At 41.7% G+C, this 25699-nt stretch overlaps 2 protein-coding genes across 5 annotated transcripts in view; one reads left to right on the top strand and one right to left on the bottom strand.

Moving 5' to 3' along the window:
- Positions 1–1509: 1509 nt before the first annotated feature.
- LOC308391955 (complement component C7-like) lies at positions 1510–14672 on the bottom strand (the record flags this gene model as incomplete). 2 transcript variants are annotated; one of them, XM_080874782.1, is made up of 20 exons in its annotated part: positions 1510–1780; positions 1888–2069; positions 2173–2269; positions 2475–2666; positions 4429–4561; positions 4673–4760; positions 5022–5193; positions 5280–5508; positions 6363–6529; positions 6634–6747; positions 6851–7094; positions 7225–7353; positions 7685–7823; positions 8081–8225; positions 8340–8481; positions 9854–9929; positions 10124–10176; positions 10308–10381; positions 14227–14394; positions 14545–14672. In XM_080874782.1, the coding sequence occupies 19 exons, from the start codon at positions 14384–14386 to the stop codon at positions 1605–1607; spliced, it is 2712 nt and encodes a 903-aa protein (XP_080730908.1). In that variant the 3' UTR covers positions 1510–1604. The 2 variants fall into 2 exon arrangements, with proteins under 2 accessions (XP_080730908.1, XP_080730907.1); XM_080874781.1 differs by lacking the exon at positions 14545–14672 and having other exon boundaries at positions 14227–14467.
- ghrb (growth hormone receptor b) overlaps positions 14443–25699 on the top strand; it is a 33432-nt gene continuing 22175 nt past the window's right edge. Inside the window, exon 1 of one of the 3 annotated variants that reach the window (XM_080874783.1) lies at positions 14443–14584. The gene's annotated coding sequence lies outside the window, so the exon portion shown is untranslated. Of the gene's footprint in view, positions 14585–14640; positions 14767–19800; positions 20290–25699 lie in introns of those variants that run through there. The other 2 variants (XM_080874784.1, XM_080874785.1) reach the window with 2 other exon arrangements.

Here is a 25699-nt window from a genome sequence, read left to right as displayed (position 1 = left end):
ACTTAAAATGATGACAGAGGTCAGTAATTTGCACCAGAGGTACACTTCAACTGTGAGAGACAGAATGTGAAAACAAAATCCATGAATTCACATGGTAGGATTTGTAAAGAATTTATTCGTAAATTAGGGTGGAAAATAAGTATTTGGTCACCTCAAACAAGGAAAATCTCTGGCTCTCACAGACCTGTAACGTCTTCTGTAAGAAGCTTTTCTGTCCCCCACTCGTTACCTGTATGAATGGCACCTGTTTGAACTCATCATCTGTATAAAAGACACCTGTCCACAGCCTCAAACAGTCAGACTCCAAACTCCGCCATGGCCAAGACCAAAGAGCTTTAGAAGGACACCAGGAAAAGTATTGTAGACCTGCACCAGACTGGGAAGAGTGAATCTACAATAGGCAAGCAGCTTGGTGTGAAAGAATCAACTGTGGGAGCAATCATCAGAAAATGGAAGACATACAAGACCACTGATAATCTCCCTCGATCTGGGGCTCCACGCAAGATCTCATCCCGTGGGGTCAAAATGATCATGAGAACGGTGAGCAAAGATCCCAGAACCACACGGGGGGACCTGGTGAATGACCTGCAGAGAGCTGGGACCAAAGTAACAAAGGTCACCATCAGTAACACACTACAACGGCAGGGAATCAAATCCCGCAGTGCCAGACGTGTTCCGCTGCTGAAGCCAGTGCATGTCCAGGCCCGTCTGAAGTTTGCCAGAGAGCACATGGATGATACAGCAGAGGATTGGGAGAATGTCATGTGGTCAGATGAAACCAAAGTAGAACTTTTTGGTATAAACTCAACTCGTCGTGTTTGGAGGAAGAAGAATACTGAGTTGCATCCCAAGAACACCATACCTACTGTGAAGCATGGGGGTGGAAACATCATGCTATGGGGCTGTTTTTCTGCCAAGGGAACAGGACGACTGATCCGTGTTAAGGACAGAATGAATGGGGCCATGTATCGTGAGATTTTGAGCCAAACCTCCTTCCATCAGTGAGAACTTTGAAGATGAAACGAGGCTGGGTCTTCCAACATGACAATGATCCAAAACACACCGCCCGGGCAACAAAGGAGTGGCTCCGTAAGAAGCATTTGAAAGTCCTGGAGTGGCCTAGCCAGTCTCCAGACCTCAACCCCATAGAAAATCTGTGGCGGGAGTTGAAAGTCCGTGTTGCTCGGCGACAGCCCCAAAACATCACTGCTCTCGAGAAGATCTGCATGGAGGAATGGGCCAAAATAGCAGCTACTGTGTGTGCAAACCTGGTAAAGACCTATAGTAAACGTTTGACCTCTGTTATTGCCAACAAAGGTTACGTTACAAAGTATTGAGTTGTATTTTTGTTATTGACCAAATACTTATTTTCCACCCTGATTTACGAATAAATTCTTTACAAATCCTACCATGTGGATTCATGGATTTTTTTTCACATTCTGTCTCTCACAGTTGAAGTGTACCTCTGGTGCAAATTACTGACCTCTGTCATCATTTTAGGTGGGGGAACTTGCACAATCGGTGGCTGACTAAATACTTTTTTGCCCCACTGTATGTACAATGTCAAAATTTTCAGAGAGAAAAAGCCAAAACCAGCATCTTTATTATTGGCAGGGATCAATACTGATCACGTTGACCTGCTCTCCAGCACATCGCCTGGCCCCCGCCTCACATTCAGTCGTGGTCACGTGAGTGCTGCCGTCACTGGAGCTAACGCAGAGTGGAGTAGAGTCTTTGGGGCATTCTGATGCATTCCTGCACACGCATTTCCTCTCTGCTTCTGCAGTTAAAAAGCACAATGGTTTTATACAGCATCCTGTCACATATACATCCTGTTTTTGGCTTTTATTGTGAGAAAAGAAAAGAAAAAGTCTTCTATAAAGACACCTTGACAGATTGTCCCCGGCTGGCAATCCTCGCAGGATGTAAACTTCTTCTCTGGCCACCGGCAGTCGCTGTCACTGGTTAACACGAAGTTCCGGCCCATACACCGCAGAGCTCCGAGCTTACAGACATCTAGCACCATATTATGGTTTGCACGAAGTGTGGCACACAGCTGCAGAGAAGTCCTAAAAGAAGATAATACACAGAAACGGAGAGAATTTGAATTAGGTTTTATAAATAGATGGAGCATTTCCAATGTGCTAAATACAGAAATGGACATCAGCTTACGTGCACTGATTCGGCATTTTACAGACACACTCGTTCTTTCCCAGAGTCTCCCATAGTTTACATGTCAGGCCAGAAGGAGGAGAGGGAGCTGTGGGGGCTGAGGAAAGCATACAAAAAGCAGGATTCAACCATATATTAAAGCAGATATAACGTGACAAAAATTGACTGCACCTTACCAGCCCACCACCAAAATGCAGCCAGAAAAAGTTATTGAGAAGAAAATACTGAACATATAACAGCTAGAGAGACAGAAGTCACCCTTAGAGAGCAAAAAAAGAAGAGCAAGATGAAATGTATTTTACCTGCTGTACAATGAGCAACAGCAGGAGAAGGAGACCACTGCAGACTGGGAGTGCAGATGATCTCCGACACCTCTCTGTCAATCACCGAGCCCTCGGGGCAGGACAGGGACACACTGTCTCCAATCTCATAGGCTTGTTTGGTTGGTGTGGCTACAACTAAATTGTTGAGTGAGGGAATCCCACATGTGGAACCTGGAACAGGAGGACAAAGCTTTTGAGCATCAGGGAGTGAGAATTACAACAAAACTGAACTTCCAATACAGTTACTAACAATGGAAAAACTTAAAACATGGAGATCTTTAAGGTTTTACTCAGTTCTGGGACTTAATTTTACTCCATCTTACAAGGCTGTGTAGGGTTTATGATCATGCTGTGTGCCCTGTTCAGCAGGTTGCTATGTCCAAAATTCAAGTGGTTATAAAGCAGCAAGGGGGAGGTGGTAGAAATGAGGCGAAACCTGCTGGTTCCCACAAACTGTACAAAAAAGATGGGCATCGCCACCAAAGACATCACCCGTTGAAGTTCTGCTATGAAGCATCCAACCATGGTTGAGGAGCATCTCTGACTGTTAGACTGTTCATATGCTAACAAGCACTCTCATGACCTGGATTATCCTCCTTTAGGGGCCCTAGAAATGATGATCATTTACAAAATTAACTTCAACTTTTATTCAGTAAGACCTGAAAATAGCAACTGAGTCCATGCAGTCATTAAAAAAAACGTTTCTTTTTGCAACCGGAGGAGTCGCCCTCTGCTGGCATTACAAAACAATGCAGGCTTCAGACGGTTCATTAATGTTGACAGCAATATCCAAAATGTAATTCAATTATCAAAGTCTTATTTGAATGATTACCCTCATTACAGATGAGAGAGTGAGAAAAAGAAAGAGACTTGGGTGAGCTACAACTTTTCTCAACAGAAACCACCTCAACCTGTCTTATGTTATGTTCTGTAGGTTTTTTACTTTCAGTGGAAGTAGCTGCATTAAGTGACTTCATCCTCACTTTGAACGCCCTTACTCCCAATCTGAGGCTTCAGGTGTACATGATCCCCGTGTCAAAAAACACGGCACCCAAAGCAGAATAGAAAACAACAAAATGTAAGGAAAGTTTCTTCAATCTCTTCTGAGCAACATTTGATTCAGGACGAGCTGCTCAGATTTCACAGATATGGGTCAGCGTGAAATGGGCTGCTGCAATAGGACAGATCTGCTGACTGTCTTTTAGAAAAGAAAACACATCTGGTCGTATATTTGTTTTGATAACTGACAAAAACACCTAAGAAAACAATTCTCACAGTCAGGATGGACAAGTTGTTGAAGTGAGTGGACCCAGGCCCCTTTGAACCACGCACAACACCAATAATTTCTGACTCTTTTATCATCTAATCAGACAGCAGGAAATTTTTATCCGAAGAAAATATCGTGGTGTCTCAACCAACAGATAAGGCAAAGTTTTGACTTGGAAATCACCTCTGCATTACCTCAGTAAGTAACAAAGCTGGCTGTAGCCATCCAGTTCCCTCTTTTGCTGCACAAACCTAATGCAACCTGCCTAATTGTGACTATTGAAATAAATTTAAGATGACTGCAAAAAGAAGCCTCAAAGCTCCAGAAATCTCTGAACAGGAGCACAAAATGCTCATGTGCAAAGGTGTCAAGTAATGAAGTACAAATACATTGTTGCTGTACTTAAATAGAGTTGTCACTTTACGTTTTTGCCACCTCTGCTCATGTGAAGGAATCCGTTCATACATACTGAAGAATTCTCTCTGGACCAAAGTACTCATAAAACACCACATGGCACACAAAAAAATTACTCCATGACTCCAGACCCCTGAGTCCTGGCTTCTTAGCCAGTGGCTATATTCACACAGCAGTTTCTGGGATAACCTGATAGCAAAAGAAAAAATTATACACACACACACAAAAAAATAAATAAATCACAAAACGTACTTTTACAAACCCTCGGTCCTGTAGTCCACTTCTGGTTTTCAGCACATGTTGCTACTGCATTTCCACTGAGGTAATACCAGTCCACGCAGGAGTACTCCACCGTGTTTCCAACCAGGTAAAAATCTCTGGGATTCTAGAAAAAAATGACAGGAAAGCTCAATCATCCTCAGCCTGATGGACTTAAAGAAGATTCTCAGTCCCAAACACCAGAGGTTCAGTAGCCTCAACAGCTGCTTAGCCTCACCTGAACAAATCCATTCCTGAGGTTTGGAGGAGGCCCACAGGTTTTTGGTGGAGTTACAGAAAGACTGAAGCACTGGGGCTCCATCATCCTGAACGCAAACAGTTTGCAGTTAGATTACTCTGATACTCCTAAATGAATGTCACTGGAGTGGATTAGTTTGCAATATCAAAATCACAACTTGTGGATCCAAATCATTAAGGACATTGCAAATAACCTTTAAAACCTTGAGATTGAAATGAATGAAAACTTTTGGTTTTGCTTTTTAAACTGTTTTATTTCATTTATTTATTTCCATTATATTGATTAAGTTACATTTACCAGACTAATACTTAAATAAAATGATTCTTACTGTAAATATTGGATGTCTGGGTCATCACAGGGCTTCTGTTCCACCTGCAGTCCCGTGCAATGTTGACCACCTCTGCTGGGGGCGGGGTTATTGCAGCTTCGGGTTCTTGACCTTTGGCCTCCAGAGCATGAGCCCCAGGAAGACCAGCAGCTCCAGCTGCCGTGGATCACCCCTGAAGAAAATCAGGAGAGCTTCAGTTTCCAGTTCTGTCTTGTTAGGAAAGGAGTTTGGATGGCACAAGGTTTTATGGCTGGTTACCTGGTTGTTCTCCAATCACAGCTCCGTTCTCGCATGCTCGTCCTGAGGTTCCCGGGCGGCAGACACAGCGACATTCGGAGCCCGTCAGCAGTGGCTGACCGTTGTTCTGACACGGCCGGCAGTGACAGGGATGCTCCTCCGCCAGGTACTCCTCTGTGGCCCTTTTCAGGTGGAGCTTCTTCAGTCCTGCACACTGCACTTCCTTAACCAGCTCATACAGAGGGCGCAGCTGAAAAAAACCCAACACATTTAAAACAAATACACATAATCCTTCATCAAGGAAGGTTATTTATTATGAAAAGAAACCAAATTATATCTTCTTAAGTGCAAATGCATAGCTTGCAGAAGCCAAGCCTAAACTCTAAACAACATTTATAAAGGCAACTCTGCAAAAGATCACGTCTCACTTCACTGAATCCAAACTCTAATTTTTCCCTTCCTGTGAGTCTGTTTGAGTTTCTGCCCAAACCAAAGAGTCACTTTATTTTTTTTGCCTATCCTGTTGGTCCACTTGATTGATCTTTATTATTGTTATTATTTATTTATCTATCATATTTTAAGTTATTAAAGAATGGACAGATATGGATGGGGGATGGAAAGGAAGAAAGCAAGAAAGGTGGGAAAGAAAAATAGAGGGGAAGAGGGACAGTGAGAGAAGACACTAAAAAAATCCTCTCGATCACCTGATGGAAGAAAACAGAAAAAGAAAACGAGCAAAAAAGAGAACAACACAATAGGGAGACCACAGCAACAACCTAGATAAGTAGAGTAACAGAGTTTCTGAGCAGCATGCAAGACCGACAGCACATGGTATGCTTTGAGGCAGCAGCCAAGGAAGATATAGTGTGTGTCTATGAGCGCCTGCGTGCACACCTGTGTTTTCAAAAGGTTTCTCCATGTAACTATCTGCTAGAAGCTGTGGAGAACCATAGCCCTGCCCCCGAGGGCATGGAGCAGGCACGAGTATGGTGAGGGGAGATAGGCCCCCACACCTGGAGGGGCCTGAGAAAGAGTCACTTAACCAGGATGAAGCAGACAATAGAAAGAAAGCAAATAGATGTTTCACTCTTTTCACTGTTATACCTTCTGGTTTATGACTTCAGGGAAGTCTTTGACAGATGAAGCCCAGTTATCGTAAACTTCTCCATTAGCTTCTGGGTTTTCCAGATCCAGAACACTCAGAGCACCAATGAGTCCTATATCTCCTCCGAACACATTGACCTTAATGGGCATCTTGTTAACACTGCTTCCTGTAGAAAGTAAGCGGAGGTTAAATCATTTATTTGGTTTCTTTGACCCTCTATGGGCCACTGTGTATGGTTCAAAAGTCTTGATATAAAAACCTTTCACCCACCGTGGCTGCTTGATACAGATTTTGTCAGTTTTTCACAGACTGTTTTGACTTTTTTCCTGAAGAAACGGCGCTTAACTTTCCTCCAACACCTCTGGTAATCTATATCTGTCGTACCTTTACAGAAAACAAGCCAGGATCAAACAGATTATCTCTAACGTGTGTGCATTATTTTAAATTGACTAAAATGCCTGGTGTCATTAATACCAAATATTCTTACTGGTAGATGCGAGTGCCTGACGGTCTAACTCCAACAAGGCTTGGTATTCGCCTCCAAGTGAGCCCTCGGAAAGGTAGTGTGTGCCATACTTCTGGAGCACCTGATGGTAGGCCGAGTAGTCATATGTGAGGGGCAGCAAGGACAAGGCCTTCCAGAAGCCTTCGGCCAGAGTCAGATACTGGGGGGCAGAGTTTTGAAACTGGGCCAGCTCCACTTTATTCTTCAGGATTATAAGTCGGTAGGCCTGGACAACAGATGTGGAAGGAAAAACTTGAGCAAGATGCTGACAGAGCCGACTGATCTGAGCCTAGGTACAGTTTGTTAATCTCATTGGAATTAAAAAAAAGACATAAACTGTATTTGTGTATACACACCTTGTTGTTAGTAACCTCCTTGTGAAACGTGCGCCGGTCGTGCACCAGAAAGGCGTTGCTCTGGATGTGCTGCATGTAGGACCAAGAGCTCTCGTAGGATTCGTCGCTCTCGTCATTGTCTACTGTCACCTGCAGCACAAACATCAGAGTTCAGCATTTTCTAAAATCGGGCGGCAGCTTGTCACATCAGCTCCGTGTTGTTCAGGCTGTCAGTCAGCTCACAACTCAACAACTGCAGGCAATTTTCTGCAAACATTTATTATCCAACAGTTGGACAAATCAAACAGAGTTTTCCTCAAAAGACCATCATCCAAAGCAAATTTGTCACTTTGAGTGAACTTTTACCTGCAACTACTTGATGTCAAATTGAGCATTCTTTTATTATCTTACTGGGTTATTCATAGGAGTCAGCTCACCAACTTTATTTTGCATGAAAACTACAGGTTCCTGTTTGACTCACCTCAAAGTTATATCTGAGGATGTTGTGTGGCAGTCTGTACAAGACTTTATGGTCACCGCTGAACACCTTCCTACACTGCCCTCCAAAGCTTCGAGTGTTGATCACACCTGCTCTCAGTTTCCCTGTTAGCACATCGTACCTGCACAACACACACACACACACACACACACACACACACACACACACACACACACACACACACACACATCAGTTTTACACCAAACTGCAGCCTCAAAGGCTAGCATGGAGACAAATTGTTGAGTCCAAAACTTAGAGGAGAACCCACTGAGGTTATGCAGTCTATATTCTAGACACATAAGTTAAATATTCTCCTTCCCAAAAATCATATTCTGATCTGCAGTCACATTCCTGGTGTTGGGAGCTGTAGCTACTTACCCTCGACCTGTGAAGTCAGAGTTTGGAGGTGTTTTGTCGAGGTCACACGTGGCCAGGCTGTTGTCTTCGCCGCAGTTTCGCTCGTCCAGCCCGTCCTCACAGTCCTGGTCTCCATTACACACTAGAGACTGGCTGATACACTGACCTGCATGATGGTTTCAGTAAAGAGGTTTATCCACAGATTGCAAAAAAAAACCCAAAAAATGCTGTAGAAGGAATTTTAATTATTTGCGATATTTTTGTTTACACTGCAATTTACCAGAGTTGCAGCGAAACCTGTCTCCACAGCCTGCTTCCAGTGGACATCTTTTCTGTGGGACACATGTTTGTGTTTGAGTGGCCTCTCCTGAGCACGGCACACCGCCAAACTGGGCAAACACTTCCACGTGTCGAGTTCGTACCTGTAAAAAAAGTGATTAAAAACATGAATAGTCTTTTTGCACGCTAATACTGCTAGTGCACCCTATGTAAGCTCGCTTATTGGCATGGTCACATGCACTATTGAAGCTCAATTGCCTACAATTGTTGTTTATCAATACACTGCTTTGAAACCCACTTCCACCCCAGTTCTTCCTTTTAGCTAGTATCTGACTTCATAAATATCCAATCCTTGGTCACTCACTCCTGCTCTGTTTGGTGATGACCTTGCTTCTGCTAAGATAGAAACATTACTTCTCCTTTGACTGCAGTGGCTCTGACTAAACTGTAGGCATGCAAGTGTAATGAATAGATGGAGCGCTCTCACTGTGTTTCCTCTCACAGTCCTGAGGCCTTTCGTTTCTGTTGGCCTGAGGATTACACAAAGTGCAAATCAGAGTCTTCGTAATGGACTTGGGGGATCAGGCATCACTGAATGTGTGACTGCTGTGTAAACAATTTGTGTGTGCACTATATTCATTATGTCACAGCAAAGGGACAAACTGTGCAGAAATAATGCACATCTCGGGACAAAACACTGATCTTTAAAACATTATACTATAAGGATTGGCTTTAAAGTGAAGATCAGAAAGTGAAGATCAGAAGAGACAGAACAAAAAAAACCAAACTTGTGGGGTGATCTTTGCCTATGCCTCAAACATTTTTTGCATTATGTAACAGTTTGTTTAAACTAGGGGTCAGGCAGGCAAGCCAAAACTAAAGTTTGTTTTTAAGTTCCTAAAGATATTATTCAAAAAGTAGGGCCAAATTACCCATACAGCAAGATGCATGTGTAAAAATTAGATTTCGCTTCTAGTTCTCAAAGTAAAGCTAAAGTGGAAGTGCCATAAAGCTGCATCTTTCTAAAGGCCTGCAGGGGGCGACTCTGGCATCTTTTGTTGTCTAGAAATCTACGTGAAGAAAAAGGCCTAGGCTGTAAAAAGTTTCTGTATGATCTCAATAACTAGTTTTAGGCTCTATTTAATACAACATGACACTAATATTTTAAATTATCACTCCATTTAAAGCTCCTCTTCAGTAATAAGTGCTGTATAATTGCTACTCTTCAGAGTACGGAAGAGCAACTGCTGTTCGACATTTACACACGTCTTATTTCTGACTCCATTTTTGTTTATAACTGTTTCTGGCATGTGTGATTGTCAGCTTCCCCAGTCAAGTCTGGGGCTGTAGCTTTTCTCCCTCCATGCAGTGCCAATTTCAAAATTGCAGTTTGGCGTTCAGTTTGAGGTTTCACAACAGGACTTCTCAAATCAGTAGGCACTCTATTTACGTGCAAAGCTTTTAGCTACATGTCTCTGCTGCATGTAAGTGAATGCTGAAGCAGTTCCAATGTACCTTTGTACTTGTGCAGCCATCACACTCAGACCAGTCTCCATAAGGCCCCCATCTGCAGTTTACAGGCTGCTGACAACTGGGGATGAGGATGGGACAGTGTATTCATTGCAAAACAGTTATGTTATATTATATTATTTAAAATGAACAGATAGTAGAAAAACCTTTGATAATGGAAAAAAAAAAATCTAAACTATGATTTTTGACAAACAGTGTACCAGAGATAAGTTTAACAGCCAACAGTGTCAAAGATTTCTGCATGTGTGCACCTACCAAACAGGAGAGATGAAGGCAAGTGACAACGCCAAAGCAGCAGCCAAATTCAGCTGTGAAAAAAATGCAGGGAAAGAGTTCATTTAATGTAAAAACTCCTCATTTAATAGTAGTTATGCTCGATTAGCCAAAAAAATACCTCCCAATTATTTTTAGATATAATCTAAATTTGATAAGTGCTTACCTTCATGATGTGCTCCTCAGAGTTCAGCCGTCTCCTCTGGACTAGCACAATAGCACTCAGGCTCATATAACCAGCTGGAGAGGGTTGGAGGAGGGTTGGTGGTTTTTACTCATTAGAGTTCAGGAATTCCCACACTGAAGAAACACCCACAATTCATAAGCCGTGAACAGAGACTTGGCGTTCTTTTCCACTGCTTCCATTTCTCCACCAAACTTTGTGTCACTGTGTGTCTATTTCCAGTAAAAATATGTGATAATCCTGTTTGCCTTGGGAACAACAAGAACGGTGTGCTGTTTTTTTTTGTCCTTTTTTCATTGTAGGAGAAAAGCAGCAGCTACGTCACAGCTGTTTATCCTGGATAAGGCTTCCATAAGCTGAGTCAGCGTGATTTAGCCAAAGGTCACATAGACTCATATTTGAAAACATTCGATTTTTTTGTTGCACAATTCATGTAGAAAAGTCCCAGGTATTAAATACTGGCATAAGTCCAGATGCCTTCATTTCAAGTACTTAAAACTCCCGTCAGAGGTAGAACTTATACAGGCAGACTGGATTATAGCCCAGCAGTGGTCTGTCATTATGCAACAAATAGCTGCAAGAAATAGTTCAAGTCTTAGGAATTAACCAGGATTTTTACATTAATTGGTGCTAAAATGACGAAGTTGCCCTTCGGTGGTCTAAACATAATGTGTAAGGCATGATTGAGAAAGCAGAAAATCTTTCACCTGGTGTGTAAAATCAGTAGATCAAGAAGATATTATGTGTGAAACTAAAAAAATAGAAAAGAAAGATCACACCCAAAAAATGTAAAAGTTTGCTAATGATGTTTAAAAGCACAGTAGCCTCTATTTTTGTCAGCCTGATGGAGCATAATAATAGAAGCTGTAGTTCTATTGTGTTTCTGCCTGTGTGCACACTTGGTCCTCTAGAGGGCACTGGTTACCACTGTGACAGTATCACAAGCCTGTGCTGTAGTGGTGCTTGATGGATGCTCAGGACACAGGACTATAAATTCTTGCTCATGTCTTTTTTTTTCTTTTTTTTTTTTGTGAAGTGTTGTCGTTCGGGTGATTAGTATTTTGAATAATAATATAACTCTAGCATCAAATGTGCTAGAGCATTTGCTCTTACTATTTTTTACATACTATACTGCTGAGTGACTGTCTGCTCCTCGTCAAATACATTTCATTGCAATGTTGACCCTGTGCTAACTTGCATATGACAAATAAAAACTGAAATGGAAATGTCTTAGAAAGATTAACATGTTTTCTTTCCCTAAACCTTGCCAAAGTAACATGAATATATGGATTTTACACACATGATACATAAGTGAACACTCACACTTGTACAAACAGGATATTTACTATAGGCCACACAACACAGCACAGACTCATTTTGCACAGCAGACACACTCCACTTGAAGAACTACACATAGGAACCAGTTTCCCATGAGGCCTTTCAGGGGGTGACTTCCAGGTGAAATCCAGGTAACAGTTTAGTAAAATAAGAAGGCATGTATGCAACAATAAACAAAACAAAAAACTAGTATGGAGATAATTGTTAAATATTTTGGGGACGTCTTTATTGAACCTCTGTAAGTTATGCCAAATACATCTTCTTCTTCTTTCGGCAGTTCCATTTAGCGGTCACCACAGCAAATCCTCTTCCTTCACCTCACTCTCTTCTTGCATCTTCCTTTGCCACACCAACCCTCTGCACGTCCTCCTTCGCCACATCCATGAACCTCCTCTGCGGCCTTTCCCTTTTCCTCCTGAATATATCCACCACCCTTCCCCTGCACATGTCTAAACCATCTCTATTGGAATAAATTCAGGATTCTTACTTTAAAATACATCAACATATGAAAAAAAGTCAACCTATTTAATGCATCTTGGTAAAGATTCAACCACATCTGCTCTTCATCCGACCAAAAACAAAGCAGCTCCAAATCATGATGATACTGATGATAATAATTTTTATGAGATTCTTTGAGTTACTGTGACTGAACTGTAAGAGCAGTCTAAGTATATACCTGGTGAGAATTTCAACATATTAAATTAACAGGGTGTTCTGTGATTTTGTATCCTCTTCCCCTGAGAGTCTAATATCACTAACAGCAGGCTTCTTTTATAACCAGAACTTTTCACCTATATTGACTGAGTTTGCGTCCTATCTCAAATATCAAAACTGCAGAATATGTGTGTGTCTCTGTGTGTGCTATGAGATCCTATATGTTACCCTCAAACCACCCAGCATGTGGAGAGTGCTGGGTGGTTTGAGGGGTGGTCTGAGGACAGGGTCAAAAACAAGCTGTAGCTGACATATGATTGGGTAAGGACTCACATGTACTGCTGAATGGAAAAGCACTGAAATGTGACTCCACAGGTTGGGAGGCATTCGCTCTGTTAGTCTACGTGTAGAGTCCAAGCTGAAGCTGAGCTTTTTTCAGCCATTTGTTAAGTTTCTCTCACAGTTTCTCTCAGCACCCACGGCAGCTACCAAATAGCTGTAAGAGCTTTATTAAAAAGGTTGACTAATGCACGTAATTATGTAAATATATTAAATTGTTTAGATGATACTGTGTTATCCATTTTTTTCCCAGAGCATTTTCAACATTGACAGAAAAATATTGACATTTTTTATAAAACAAATAAAGACAAATGCACATGACACACTTATGATTATTGCAAAGGACAAAAGGTGAGAGTGAAAAAATACAAGACTAAGAAAATACTAAAAGGTTTAGTTTTTTTGTAAATTTTGTAAAACAACAATAAAAAATTGTTAAAATTGGAAGAAATAAGGCAAATGTTTTGGAAAAAAATTGGTATATTACTTACTCAAAAAAATAGAAATATATAGGGAAAAAATAAAGATCTAGCAAATTCACATGAAAAAATATGAATTTGGTCATATTCAGGAGACAAAAAGTGTCATATTTAGGAGAAATTGAGAAACACAAAAACAGCAAATTGAGAAAAAACGTGGCAATTTTTTGCATTTTGCAAGAAAAAATTGTCAATATTGTCAAATATTGACTAAATTGAATTAATGAGAACAAATGCAGATTTATTGTTAAATATGTGACAAAGTTATTAGAAAAACCTGAAAATTTCATGAGAAAAAAACTTTACAAGACAAAAGCTGCCAACAAGGCAAATTTGGGAAAAATAAATAGCAAATGTCCACTTCTCCTAAATTTCCCAGCATGTTCTTCTCTTGCCCTAACATATAGGATCTCAGTATTTGTGACACCAACTCAGTACATTTAGGCATGTAAAAATGGTCAAGAGGGGCAGGCTGTTGTGTGTATTTCAGAAACTACTGATCTAGTTTTCCCACACAACCATCTCTCGAATTTACAGAAAGGACACTGAGTAAGTGGCAGTTCTCTGGGTCACAAGTCCTTTTCTCTGGTAAAAAAAAAAAAAAAAAAGGTACTTGTTGATGACAGAGTTCACAGGAAAATGGCCACACTGCTTCAACCGCAAGACATCAGAAACTCAAATAACCCATCATTACAACCAAAGTGTGCAGACAAGCATCACATCTTATGCAAAACTTTGAGGCAGATGGGCTACAGGAGCAGAAGACCACACCAGGTGCCACTCTTGTCTGCTGTGAACAGGAAACTGAAGCTACAATCCACACAGGCTCACCAAAATAGATTTCTGCTGTGACATTTGGATGGAAGGCTCAGAATTTGGCATAAACAACATGGATCCCTGGATCATTTACCAGCACAGCCTACCTGATCGTTGCTAACCTTGCCCATCCCTTTATGAGCACAAAGGAGAACACACCATGTCTCAAACTGGTTTCATGGACATGAAAATGACTTCACTGTGCGTAAATGGCCTCCACAGTCACCACATCTAAATCCCACAGATCCATGAAGACAGACAGGAGCAAGGTGTACCTAATAAAGTGTCCGGTAAGCGCCTTCTCACTGTTTTCCTGCTGTTCTCAGACTCCACCGGTAGATGGCGCCACTCTTTGCTTCTCCACAGCGTAAACACATCACAGCTGCTGCCGACTGACACACAGCGAGGCGTTCTTCGACAGCGCTGCCAGCTCATCCCGCATTCTGTGAACAAATACAAAAATAAAAGTAACATAAAAACCATCACGGCTCGCAGCAGAGATAATCCGGAGGTCATTTTTTCCTGAGCGAAGTAGGAGTTTTAGTTTTTTTTTTTTTCCTTCTTGCGTGCGTTCGCCTTTGCTACAGCTTTACCCAGGACAGCAGTGAGACCTCCAGGACCGAGCACACTGCGGTGAGTTACAGATGTGTGTTGTAACCCACGCGGATCTAAAAGCCACCAGTGGATCTGGGAATCCCACACGCAGTAGATTAAGCCTTGCTTGTGTTGTGTGTGATACTGTCAGAGCTTCTCGTTCACGTTTTCATGAGGTTAGCCTGAAGAGGGGAAAGGACACAACTCCGACTGTGTAAACAGTAAGGGTGCTGCCACCTGCTCATTACATTTGTTTAGAACTACTTTAATACTAATTTAATTTTTACTTTGGTTATTTATTATTATTACTTTGAGAAAATACTAATTAATAAATTAAGCTATGTAATGTTTCCAAGCAAAAATTCTCTAGTCATGTGGATTTCTTTTCATGTGTCTTTTCCTGAGGATTTTCTCCTTTCCTTCGTCTTAAATGAGTAAACTGAGCAATTTTGGGGTTTTAGATCTTTACGAAACCTAAAAGAAGTTTACTTTTTGGATTGTCACACAAAACAGAACTTGGGGGGGGGGGGGGGATTACATAAGAAGCACATATTAATCAATTCGTTGATTATTGGAAAAACAATTAAAAAATAATCAAATATTTGGCAATGACACTGAAAGTGAAATACTCCAAATGCCTCATGGAACGTTACAAAGGGAAATAATGAACTCCTACACTATGATGAATTGCAGCGCTGCATTCCATGTTTAATATCTTCAGCTAACATGTAGTGAAAATATATTTTGATAATATGAAAGTTAGAAATGAGGGGTGACTCAAAACTTTGGCACAGCACTATGTGATTATATGACTCTGAATGCAAAGTGGCATTAGATGTATCTTGTTTGAATCAGCAATTTTTGAAAATGCATCTAGAACCTCTCGTGGCAACCTTAGGGGACTAGACATAATAGTTTAGAGACGTTCAAAAGTGTGCATTTAAGCTCCTATAATTAACGCTGCATGTCAGGACAAAATCCGTTAAAACCTGTGGCGAGGTGCTGATCAGGGAGAGGGTATGAAACCGTTTCTAAAGCTCTGAGGGTTCCTGTGAACACGTTGGCTTCAATAACTCAAAAACGAAAGATATTTAGGGCCACCAGTAGTAACTAGGGCCTCAAAATAGCCTGGGATGCCTCTACCACTCTAACAGAGCTTTAGCGGTCATCTGGAGTACTTGCTGTGCTAGAGGACTCTTGGATTTCCAGGAAGAAGATTCTCTAACTGAATGAGTCAAAAACTGAATCATCTGGGGAGAATGCTAAGAACTAAGGTTGACAATGTCTCTGTATTTTATCAGGAAAATAGGAAGTAGGTGCAGAGATTTATTGAAACATGCAAATGCAATTATTCTTGTAATTTCTTTATGTAGTTTTCAGGACTACTTCTCCGGGTCTCTCAAGGGACGTTCAAAGCTCTTTGCTCTGTTCCATTGTCTGCTATCTTTTCTATCCAGGTCTGCTTTTACTGCACTGGCAGTGTGTTTGAGACTGTCATGCTGAAAAATTAAGCATATCAGATGCCTTCCAGATGGAATCAGAATGGTAGATCAAAATCTTACTGTACTTCCTTCATTCATAATTTCCTAATCAACTTTAACAATATCCCCAACACCGCAAATTTAGCCCCAATCCATGACACAGCCTCTCTGAACTCCATGACAACAATTTGAACTATCAATTTTAAATATGGATTCATAAGACCTGTTGTCACTGTTTTTATTCCAGTTCTTGTATATTATGGCATACTTCAGTATTTTCTCCCTGTTTCCCTTGGAATGGCTTCTTGATAACCAACCTTACACTGAGACAATTTCTGAGAAGCTTCAGTGAACAGTAGATGGATTTGCTGAGGACACAGATGTATCTTTCAGGTCCTGTGTCAGGTCTTGCTGGAATTTTTCCTATTTCTTTACGGCTTGACTTTTAGATACTGTTTAAACAAACAAACAAATAAAACAAAATTCCTCTGAAAATGATCAGATACAAGGACTGCACTGAATGTGAGTGACATCCTGGAGAACTATTCCTCAGACCAGTTTGAAGAATTAGAAGAAAGTCTGGTTTTTAATGAATGGAGGGTGGTGCTGGAGATGATGTGCTGAGAAGAATGTCTTTCCAAAACATCTCGAAGCTGAAGGGAAAAACAGACTTCCATCAAATATTGAACTAAGAGGCTTTTCTTAATGAGAAAATTCTCTTCTTATTTGCAGGAATAAAATCTCATTTGAACGTGGCTGGATGTTTTGTGAAGTAACTGAGTGCAAAGCTTTAAAGTCTTAAACCTAAGGTGGAATTTCCCTGCCTGTCACGGTGTTAAGTTTCCTGTTTTCATCAAATCTGACAGCCCTGTCCTAGTTAAAAAAACAAAAACAAAAAAAAAAACCCCAATGCAGTCTCACCCAAAAGATATTTTACTGTTTTGTTTTCATTTTTTTTAAGGTCCTGAAATGTTTAAACTGAGAAAATGCATAATTTCAAGACAAGTATGAGTAGTTTTAAAAGGGCTGGAAAATGGAGTTAAAGCTGTGCTTACAAATTGTGAAACAGTTTTAGTTCCTCAGTATAAAATGACCAAGGGTTTAATATCTCATCATCCACATTGCATGATGCCATTAAAAGATCTGGAGAAATCTCTGTGTGCAAGCGCCAAGACTGAAAATCAGTATTGGATACTGTGATCTATAGTCCCACAGACAGCACTGCATTAAAAATAGGCATGATTCTGAAACCACTGTCTGTGAGCACAGGTCACTGTGTCATCCACAAATGCAGGTTAATGCATTTGTTCATGCAAAGAGGTAAACATGATCCAGAAACACTGCCATCTTCTCTCGTCCAAAGCTCATTTAAACTGGACTGAGGTAAAGTAGAAAACTGTTCTGTGGTCAGACAAACTGAAATCTCAAATTCTTTTTGGAAAACATCCTCTGGGATCATCTGGCTTTTTATCAGCACTCACTTTAAAAGCCTGCATCTCTGATGGTTTGGGGCTGCATTATTGTCAGTAGGCACCACCATCAATGCTTTAGAGCAACAATGCTCTCATTCAGATGATGTCTTTTTCAAGGAAGGCTTTGCATATTTCAGCAAGACGATGCTAAACCGGAAGCTGCAGCTATTGCCTGCGATCCAGATCTACCCTAAACTATTTGTACGACAAAGATTCAGGACTGGTGAGCAGCTAGAGTCCTATATGAGACATATGGGACAACCTTCCTCTCAGCTATCGCAGATGTTTATAGACTTGTTAAAAGAAAGAGTGGATGCTGCAGAGTAGTAAACACAGCCCTGTCCAGACTAGGGCTGGGCGATATGACCCAAAAGTCATATCTCGATATTTTTTAGCTGGATGGCGATATAAGATATATATCTCGATATTTTTTTAAGCCACAAAGTAAGAACAAAAAGAGAGTTCTTAGTCACACTGTGTCCCAGATGTCACACAAGCACTTTTATTAACATACAGCACAGATGTACATGAAAAATTACTCAAAAATAAATTATGAGCATTCATTAAATAATAATGCTCCATAAATAAAATAAAACAATGTTGTTTTTGTGCATAACAAAGAGCTCACAATTGTGCAGTCAAAATGTAAACTAAAAGACGCTGAGCATAGTAACAAAGAGACAGATGTCACAGCAGCTCTATTTCCAAGTTTTACTGCGTGACTGACAGCCTGGAGTTTGAAATCCACTGCATAACCACGTACGTCTCTTACAGGTGCTATTTATGGTCCTTATACACACACAATACGGTAATATTACGTTGAAGCACAGTACGTATCACTCCGCGAGGCTCCTCGGTAGCCGTAATGCGCCGACAATCTATCAAGCGGTGCAGCTCCGTAGCTGACCAAAATCGTACTCAAACATTTTTGACAGATTGCTGAGCGCCGCGTACCACATAAAATCGGTTCGCGGCCATCAAGCACAACCAGAATTCATACATAAGGCGCGCTGTCAACTTTTGAGAGAATGAAAGGATTTTAGGCTATGCAGCCCGTAGGGACTAGCGCGGTTAGCTCGTTAGCATGGTTAGCTCGTTAACACGTTGACGCCGTCCAGCCCCACGCATGGGGCGATGCGCAGTAACTCGTTAACGGAGATTTGCCGTGTCCATCTTGTCGCTGCCTGCACGTGAAGCGATGGGGGAGGAGGGGGAGTTGTCTTCAGTGAAGGCGAGGCGGAGTAATGTTGCGTAGAGACAAAAGTAGACGAAAGAGAGGCAAACTTGCGGCTCCACAACTATAAGTATAACGTAACATAGACTATATCGATATAAAGGATATTGTCACATCTTATATCTCGTATAAAAATATATCGATATGTTTTAAAAACTCGATATATTGCCCAGCTCTAGTCCAGACTTTGTTTTTAAACGTGCTGCTGCATTCAAATTAAGCCAATATTTTTTTCATAAAATTGTACATTTTCTCAGTTTAAACATTTCATATGTTTTTCATTGTTCTATTATAAATAAAACATGGGGTTGTGAAATTTGCAAATCGCTGGAATTTTTATTTGTATTTTACAAAGTTTCCCTGGGTGGAAAAGGAAAAGTGATAGTATTTATACTGTAACCTTTGTTTTGTTTCAAGTAGGGGTGGGCGGTATAAATGGTATACGGTAGAAACAATATGAATTTGGCCAACGGTAGTGTTACGGCCCTAGCAGGGCCTCTCTCTCTCCTGAGGGTGCCTGTGTGGGTGTGTCCCACTACCTCCTGCCTGAGGTGCCACCTTTCCCTCCTGTACAGCTGGCTCCCATCAGCAATTAAGGGTATTTAAGCCCAGAGCAGGGTGAGCTCTGGGCCAGAGTGCCATTTTGTGTGGGCCCAGCTAGTGAGCTGAGTGTCTTGTGGTGTTCCCAGCTAGTGAGCTGTGTATTGTGGTGTTCCCAGCTAGTGAGCTGTGTATTGTGGTGTTCCCAGCTAGTGAGCTGTGTATTGTGGTGTTCCCAGCTAGTGAGCTGTGTATTGTGGTGTTCCCAGCTAGTGAGCTGTGTATTGTGGTGTTCCCAGCTAGTGAGCTGTGTATTGTGGTGTTCCCAGCTAGTGAGCTGTGTATTGTGGTGTTCCCAGCTAGTGAGCTGTGTATTGTGGTGTTCCCAGCTAGTGAGCTGTGTATTGTGGTGTTCCCAGCTAGTGAGCTGTGTATTGTGGTTCCCAGCTAGTGAGCTGTGTATTGTGGTTCCCAGCTAGTGAGCTGTGTATTGTGGTTCCCAGCTAGTGAGCTGCGCTTTCCTTTTGACTTTTTGCCTTACTGACCGACGCCTGAGTTTTGTTTGTTTCTTTTATGGTGATAACGGCTTGTCCGTCTCCTTTAGTTGAATTACTTCAATAAAACGGTTTTATTTAACTGTTTTGCCTCCCTGACTCCTTTTTCTGACCCGGTCACTTTTGTTACTTCCCCCTCCCCGCCTAGACCCCTCAGGGGAACGTAACAAGTGGGGGCTCGTCCGGGATTGTTGAAAAGGGAGTTTTGAGTTGGAATTGGTCTTTGATTATCTTGCTGTTTTTACCTTTGGAGATTCAACTTCCCAGTTTAGTTAGGTGAGTGTCCAGCTGAGCTTTGTTTTAAGTTCTTCCTTCGGGCACTCTTTTGTTGTTTTGCCTTTTTTATTTTTGGAGTAATCCTGGGCGGGGATTAGTTCCCTGTTGGGGGTAGGCAATTCAGGGCTCCAGTCGCTGAAGTTTCGCCTTTCAAGTTGCCTCGAGCCCGGCACGCTCCAGAAGATAGGTAAAGTTTGTTGTGCTTAGGAACTGGGTAAGTTGTGTTTGTTTAGTGTATACTGCAAGAGGTAAGTTGGTCAGTTAAAGTAAGTTGTGTAGTTTTCCATTAATCGGTTAATTATTGGGTAGTCTGCTTGAGTTGGCAGACGGGTGTGGCAGTGGTCCTAATTAGGTGGTGTGTTTCTAACCCTTCACCATCCCCAAAATGGTTGACACAGCTGCTAGTGTACAGGTGTCTAGAGGCTTGTTTGTGAGCAATAACATTCACCTGGTTCCAGACTTCTGTGAATCCAGTGTTCACAGCTTTTTCAGTGTGTTTGAACGCCTGGCAACTGCACTGCAGTGGCCTCAAGATATGTGGGGGGTGATGTTGCTGTGTCGGTTGACAGGTAAGGCTCAAGAAGCGTGTTCTGGTCTGTCTAGGCAGGACGGCCTGGTTTATGGAAAGATCAAAAGTGCCGTCCTCAAAGCCTATGAACTGGTACCTGAGGCCTACAGGCAGCATTTTCGACGGTTGGAGTTGGCGCAGGGACAGTCCTATCTTGACTTTGCCAGGGAGAAGGCGAGGCTCTTTGATAGGTGGTGTGCAGCAAGCCAGGTTAAGGATGTGGGGTCCATACGTGAGCTTATGCTGGTGGAGGATTTTAAAAACTCTGTTCCTGAGTCTGTGGCCCTTTATTTAAGTGAACAGAGGGTTACAACTCTACAGCAAGCTGCCACCCTGGCAGATGAGTTTAGGCTGACTCACAAAGCAAGTGCTGTGGGACAGGATATCCCTCTGCACTATAGCGCATCCTGGACAGGTGAGAGTGGGCCAGCTAAGAAGGAAAATGCAGTTATGGTGTTAAGACCTAGGCCCAAACTGTGTTTTTTCTGTCACAAGCCTGGCCATGTGGTTGCCAATTGTGTCAGACTGGCACTCAAACAGAAAGCCCACTCAACACGAGAGGGGCCTGTTTTGAGTAAAGTCAGTCGTGGCTCTCAAACTGACAAGCCTGCCAGGCCTACTGATAGGCTAAACCTGGAGCACAGTTGCTCGGTAGCACCCCGTAATCAGTGTATGAGGCCAACTAACCCTGAGCTGCCGCTGGTTGACCCATGTTCAAAACCACCCTTCAGACCTGCACCCCTTGCTAACAATCATGTTTGTGTTTCAGTGAAGCCTGCTAGCTGCCTGCTGGGTTCTCCACACGCGATGGTTCGAAGCCCCGGCTATCCCATGGGACACTGTTTTGAGGGTCTGGGGCCACTCTCTGGTAATGTGGTGAACCCACTGAGATGGGATTGGCAGCTCCCGCAGGCCATGCCTAACCGTTGCTACGCGGTTTGGTAGGTGGAAAGCCTGCAAAATTCGTCATGAAACGGTTATGGACTCATTTTTGGTTATGGTAATTTGACAAACCATGGGTTTGCATTTATGGGAGGGGGTGTTACGGCCCTAGCAGGGCCTCTCTCTCTCCTGAGGGTGCCTGTGTGGGTGTGTCCCACTACCTCCTGCCTGAGGTGCCACCTTTCCCTCCTGTACAGCTGACTCCCATCAGCAATTAAGGGTATTTAAGCCCAGAGCAGGGTGAGCTCTGGGCCAGAGTGCCATTTTGTGTGGGCCCAGCTAGTGAGCTGAGTGTCTTGTGGTGTTCCCAGCTAGTGAGCTGAGTGTCTTGTGGTGTTCCCAGCTAGTGAGCTGAGTGTCTTGTGGTGTTCCCAGCTAGTGAGCTGAGTGTCTTGTGGTGTTCCCAGCTAGTGAGCTGAGTGTCTTGTGGTGTTCCCAGCTAGTGAGCTGAGTGTCTTGTGGTGTTCCCAGCTAGTGAGCTGAGTGTCTTGTGGTGTTCCCAGCTAGTGAGCTGAGTGTCTTGTGGTGTTCCCAGCTAGTGAGCTGAGTGTCTTGTGGTGTTCCCAGCTAGTGAGCTGAGTGTCTTGTGGTGTTCCCAGCTAGTGAGCTGAGTGTCTTGTGGTGTTCCCAGCTAGTGAGCTGAGTGTCTTGTGGTGTTCCCAGCTAGTGAGCTGTGTATTGTGGTTTCCAGCTAGTGAGCTGCGCTTTCCTTTTGACTTTTTGCCTTACTGACCGACGCCTGAGTTTTGTTTGTTTCTTTTATGGTGATAACGGCTTGTCCGTCTCCTTTAGTTGAATTACTTCAATAAAACGGTTTTATTTAACTGTTTTGCCTCCCTGACTCCTTTTTCTGACCCGGTCACTTTTGTTACTTCCCCCTCCCCGCCTAGACCCCTCAGGGGAATGTAACAGTAGAGATTTTGACTATACCACTGTACCTCGATAGCGCATGTTGATGGTGTCATCAAGCCTGTTTTGGTCGAAAGCATCGCAGTGGCTGCAAGCAATATCATCTGCAAATTATGCCGTTTGGCAGTAATAGCAAAGAGAAGAAGCACGTTTTGGAATATGAGGAAAACCAAAAACTGCGCTTCACTTCCGTACCATTGATTCATCAATGTTGAATTCTCTCGCAGCTGCTCTATTTCCATGTTGTTGCAGTAAATTAATGACTAACCTCGTATTGTGGATGGATTATCTCAGTTGTTCTCCTGACTGAAGTTTGGTCCATTTAAAGCATCATGCCATGCGATTGCATTTCTCTAACCATCAGGAACCCTCACGTTAACCTTTATCGAGTGGAAAAAGTTAGCGTTCATCCTCTAGCTTCACTGTGTTTGTTATGCTAAAATAGCTGTGTCGCTAGCGGTCACGTAGCACATCATTATATACCAGCTAATCCAACTTCACTAACTCTACAAAAGTCACTGTTGTTTAGTTTTCTGTCTTCATTTATGCTGGAAGTGATAGCAGAGCTGTATGTTTAAATTCTTTCAGAAATCTCTCAGTCAGAACATGCTATATCATGTTTAGGTGGAAACTAGCGAGCTAACTTCCTGCTAACTTCTAACTCTGTTAAATTTAATAAATTCTGTTTTCATGCTTGGATGTTAAACTTAATTGTTACACTTGGTAAAGCAGCAACGCTGATCATTATACTAAAGATGAAAAATTTAGACAGTTTTTAACTCGCAGTGATGCCGCAGTGTTCGTTTGACTTTGGGACCTGAAGCAGACGAAGTTTTGGACCCAGATTACTCCACGAGGCTCCTGACTATGGTAGTTGTAATGCTCCCACAATCCATCAAGTGGTGCGGCTTCGTAGCTTACCAAAGTCATTCTAAAACATTTTTGACAGATTTTTGAGCGCTTGTACCACATAAAATTGGTTTCGAGGTCAGTAATCACAACCAGAATTCATAGATAAAGCGGATTATAAGGTGCACTGTCGATTTTTCAGACAATTAAGGGATTTTAAGCGCACCTTATAGTGCGGAAAACACTGTATACAGAGGAAAAGAATATCGCGATATATATCGTTACCGCACATGCTTCAGATTATACTGTGATACGGATTTTAGGCCATATTGCCCAGCCCTAGTTTCAAGCATAAACAGATTTATGATCTTAAATAATTTCTCACAGTTGGTTACTGTATTATCACAAACAGGTTGGATGTATTTGCCAACTTGACCCATTCAATCTCAGAGTGATGGCTCTGACTCTGTCTGTGGGCAACACTTTTTAGTTAAAAAGGTTGGTGAGCAAAATAAAGACTTGGCATGAGATAATTTAATCTTATTAGATAAAACAGATACTGACAAAATGTAACTTTGAGGCGAATCATTTGCAGTTGAAAAAAAAACCCATGATATATCGCAGTATATGTTGGCATAAACATATAATATATCACAGTGTTAAAAATTGCAATCATATCAGATTCTATTAAATGCTAGTTATTTTTTTAAAATAATGCTTTCACTAATTAGCAATATATTTGTGTGATATACACAACTTCAAGAATTTCAAGCTGTTTTCTTTTTACGTTGTCATTATTTGGTAGTGTGTGTGGAATTTTGAGGTGAAAAAGGAATTTAATCCATTTTGGAATAAGGCTGTAACATGAAAAAATGTGGAACAAGTGAAGCACTGAGAATACTTTGTGTACTTCCTCCTTTGTCCCCATTATAATTACTGCTGCTGTTGGACACAGGGCAATCAAGCCTGATCGTTAGACATAACTAAGGCTCATAAAAATTATGAAAACTGAAATTATGTCTGTTTGTGCAAACACCGGTACAACGAGGCCCTGAATACATGTTAAAAAGTTATGATAAGCTTCTCTAGAACCTGGTATTGGCCTTGAACATGGTAGCGGAGCCCAGGTGTGTTTATTTAACAGGCTCTGACCTCTGCAGCTGTGAGCAAAGTTTAGTCTGGAAGAGCATGAGTTAAAAAAAAAAACCCTCAAAAAAACTGCACATGTAAGAAACCTACTTTCTTAACTCCGTGTAGACAAACAGAGGTAAACACTAACTTACACTACTGTGTGCATTTTGACTCCACTTTATAAGTTAAAGGTTATGTGTGATTTACCTACAGAAGTGTGGTATCTGCAGGTTTCCAAATCTGCTGTCAGTGATCACATATATTGAAACATTTTAGGGCCAATCTGTGTTAGCTGCTGAGAATCTGTTTTCTCAGAACAATACTGTGAGATATTTATCCTAAAAAAGTTAAGCTCAAGGACTTTAGATAATGGGATTTCAAATGGGCCCTCTGAAAACAATGCTAGAAAATCATCTAAAAACAGCCCTGCCTGTAGAAAAATAACCACAGTAGAGACTTGAAATTTTGCATAATTCCCGATAAGTGCAGCTTTTGTTTTTTCAGGCAAATCCAAGATTGTCAGACGGGAGGAATTCGATACACTGACATCGAATAACCCTGATCTAATTGTGTGAAACTAACTGATGCATTTATCAGTCACTTTCTTCATTTTTAATGATGTTCTGTATAAAATGAGTTTGAAAGAAAAGGAGGAAAGTTATCAGTGATTGCTGTAAACCAAGCAAGTGTCTAATTCTGATAAATATTTAAAGTTAAAAGAATACAAAAATACACATGTACCTACTGTAAGTCCTGATATCATTCAGTAAACCTTTAGTAAATTAATATTGGGTGATTTGTAAATTAAGTCTAAGAAAGTCAATGCTCCAAAGTGAGCTTAGTTGAAGAAAGAAATATGACCTTGCTGCACATCTTTGAATAGCACGGCACAAATAGCAGTGAATATATTAGAGTGGAGACGGTAAACTGGCAAGACGGCAGACATCAGAGAAACATTCATGTAGATCGAAGCTGAACAGGCTTAGAGAACAACATGAATGGGTTTGCATCAGAAGGTCTCTGCCTCTTCGAATGGAGATCAAACCACATCTTTGTTGATATGTTCTGAGGCAGGGATCGCAAACATGAGGCCCGGTGTCCAAAATTTTGCACATTCATTTCTTACAATTTAAACCTAAGAAGTCATGTTGACACATTTCATTCATTTACTAGAGCAACATGTTTTTTTTATCATGTA

The sequence above is a fragment of the Rhamphochromis sp. 'chilingali' genome, assembly GCF_963969265.1.
Source record: "Rhamphochromis sp. 'chilingali' genome assembly, chromosome: 2".
NCBI classification, from domain to species: domain Eukaryota; kingdom Metazoa; phylum Chordata; class Actinopteri; order Cichliformes; family Cichlidae; genus Rhamphochromis; species Rhamphochromis sp. 'chilingali'.
This window is presented reverse-complemented; position numbering and strand designations above follow the sequence as displayed.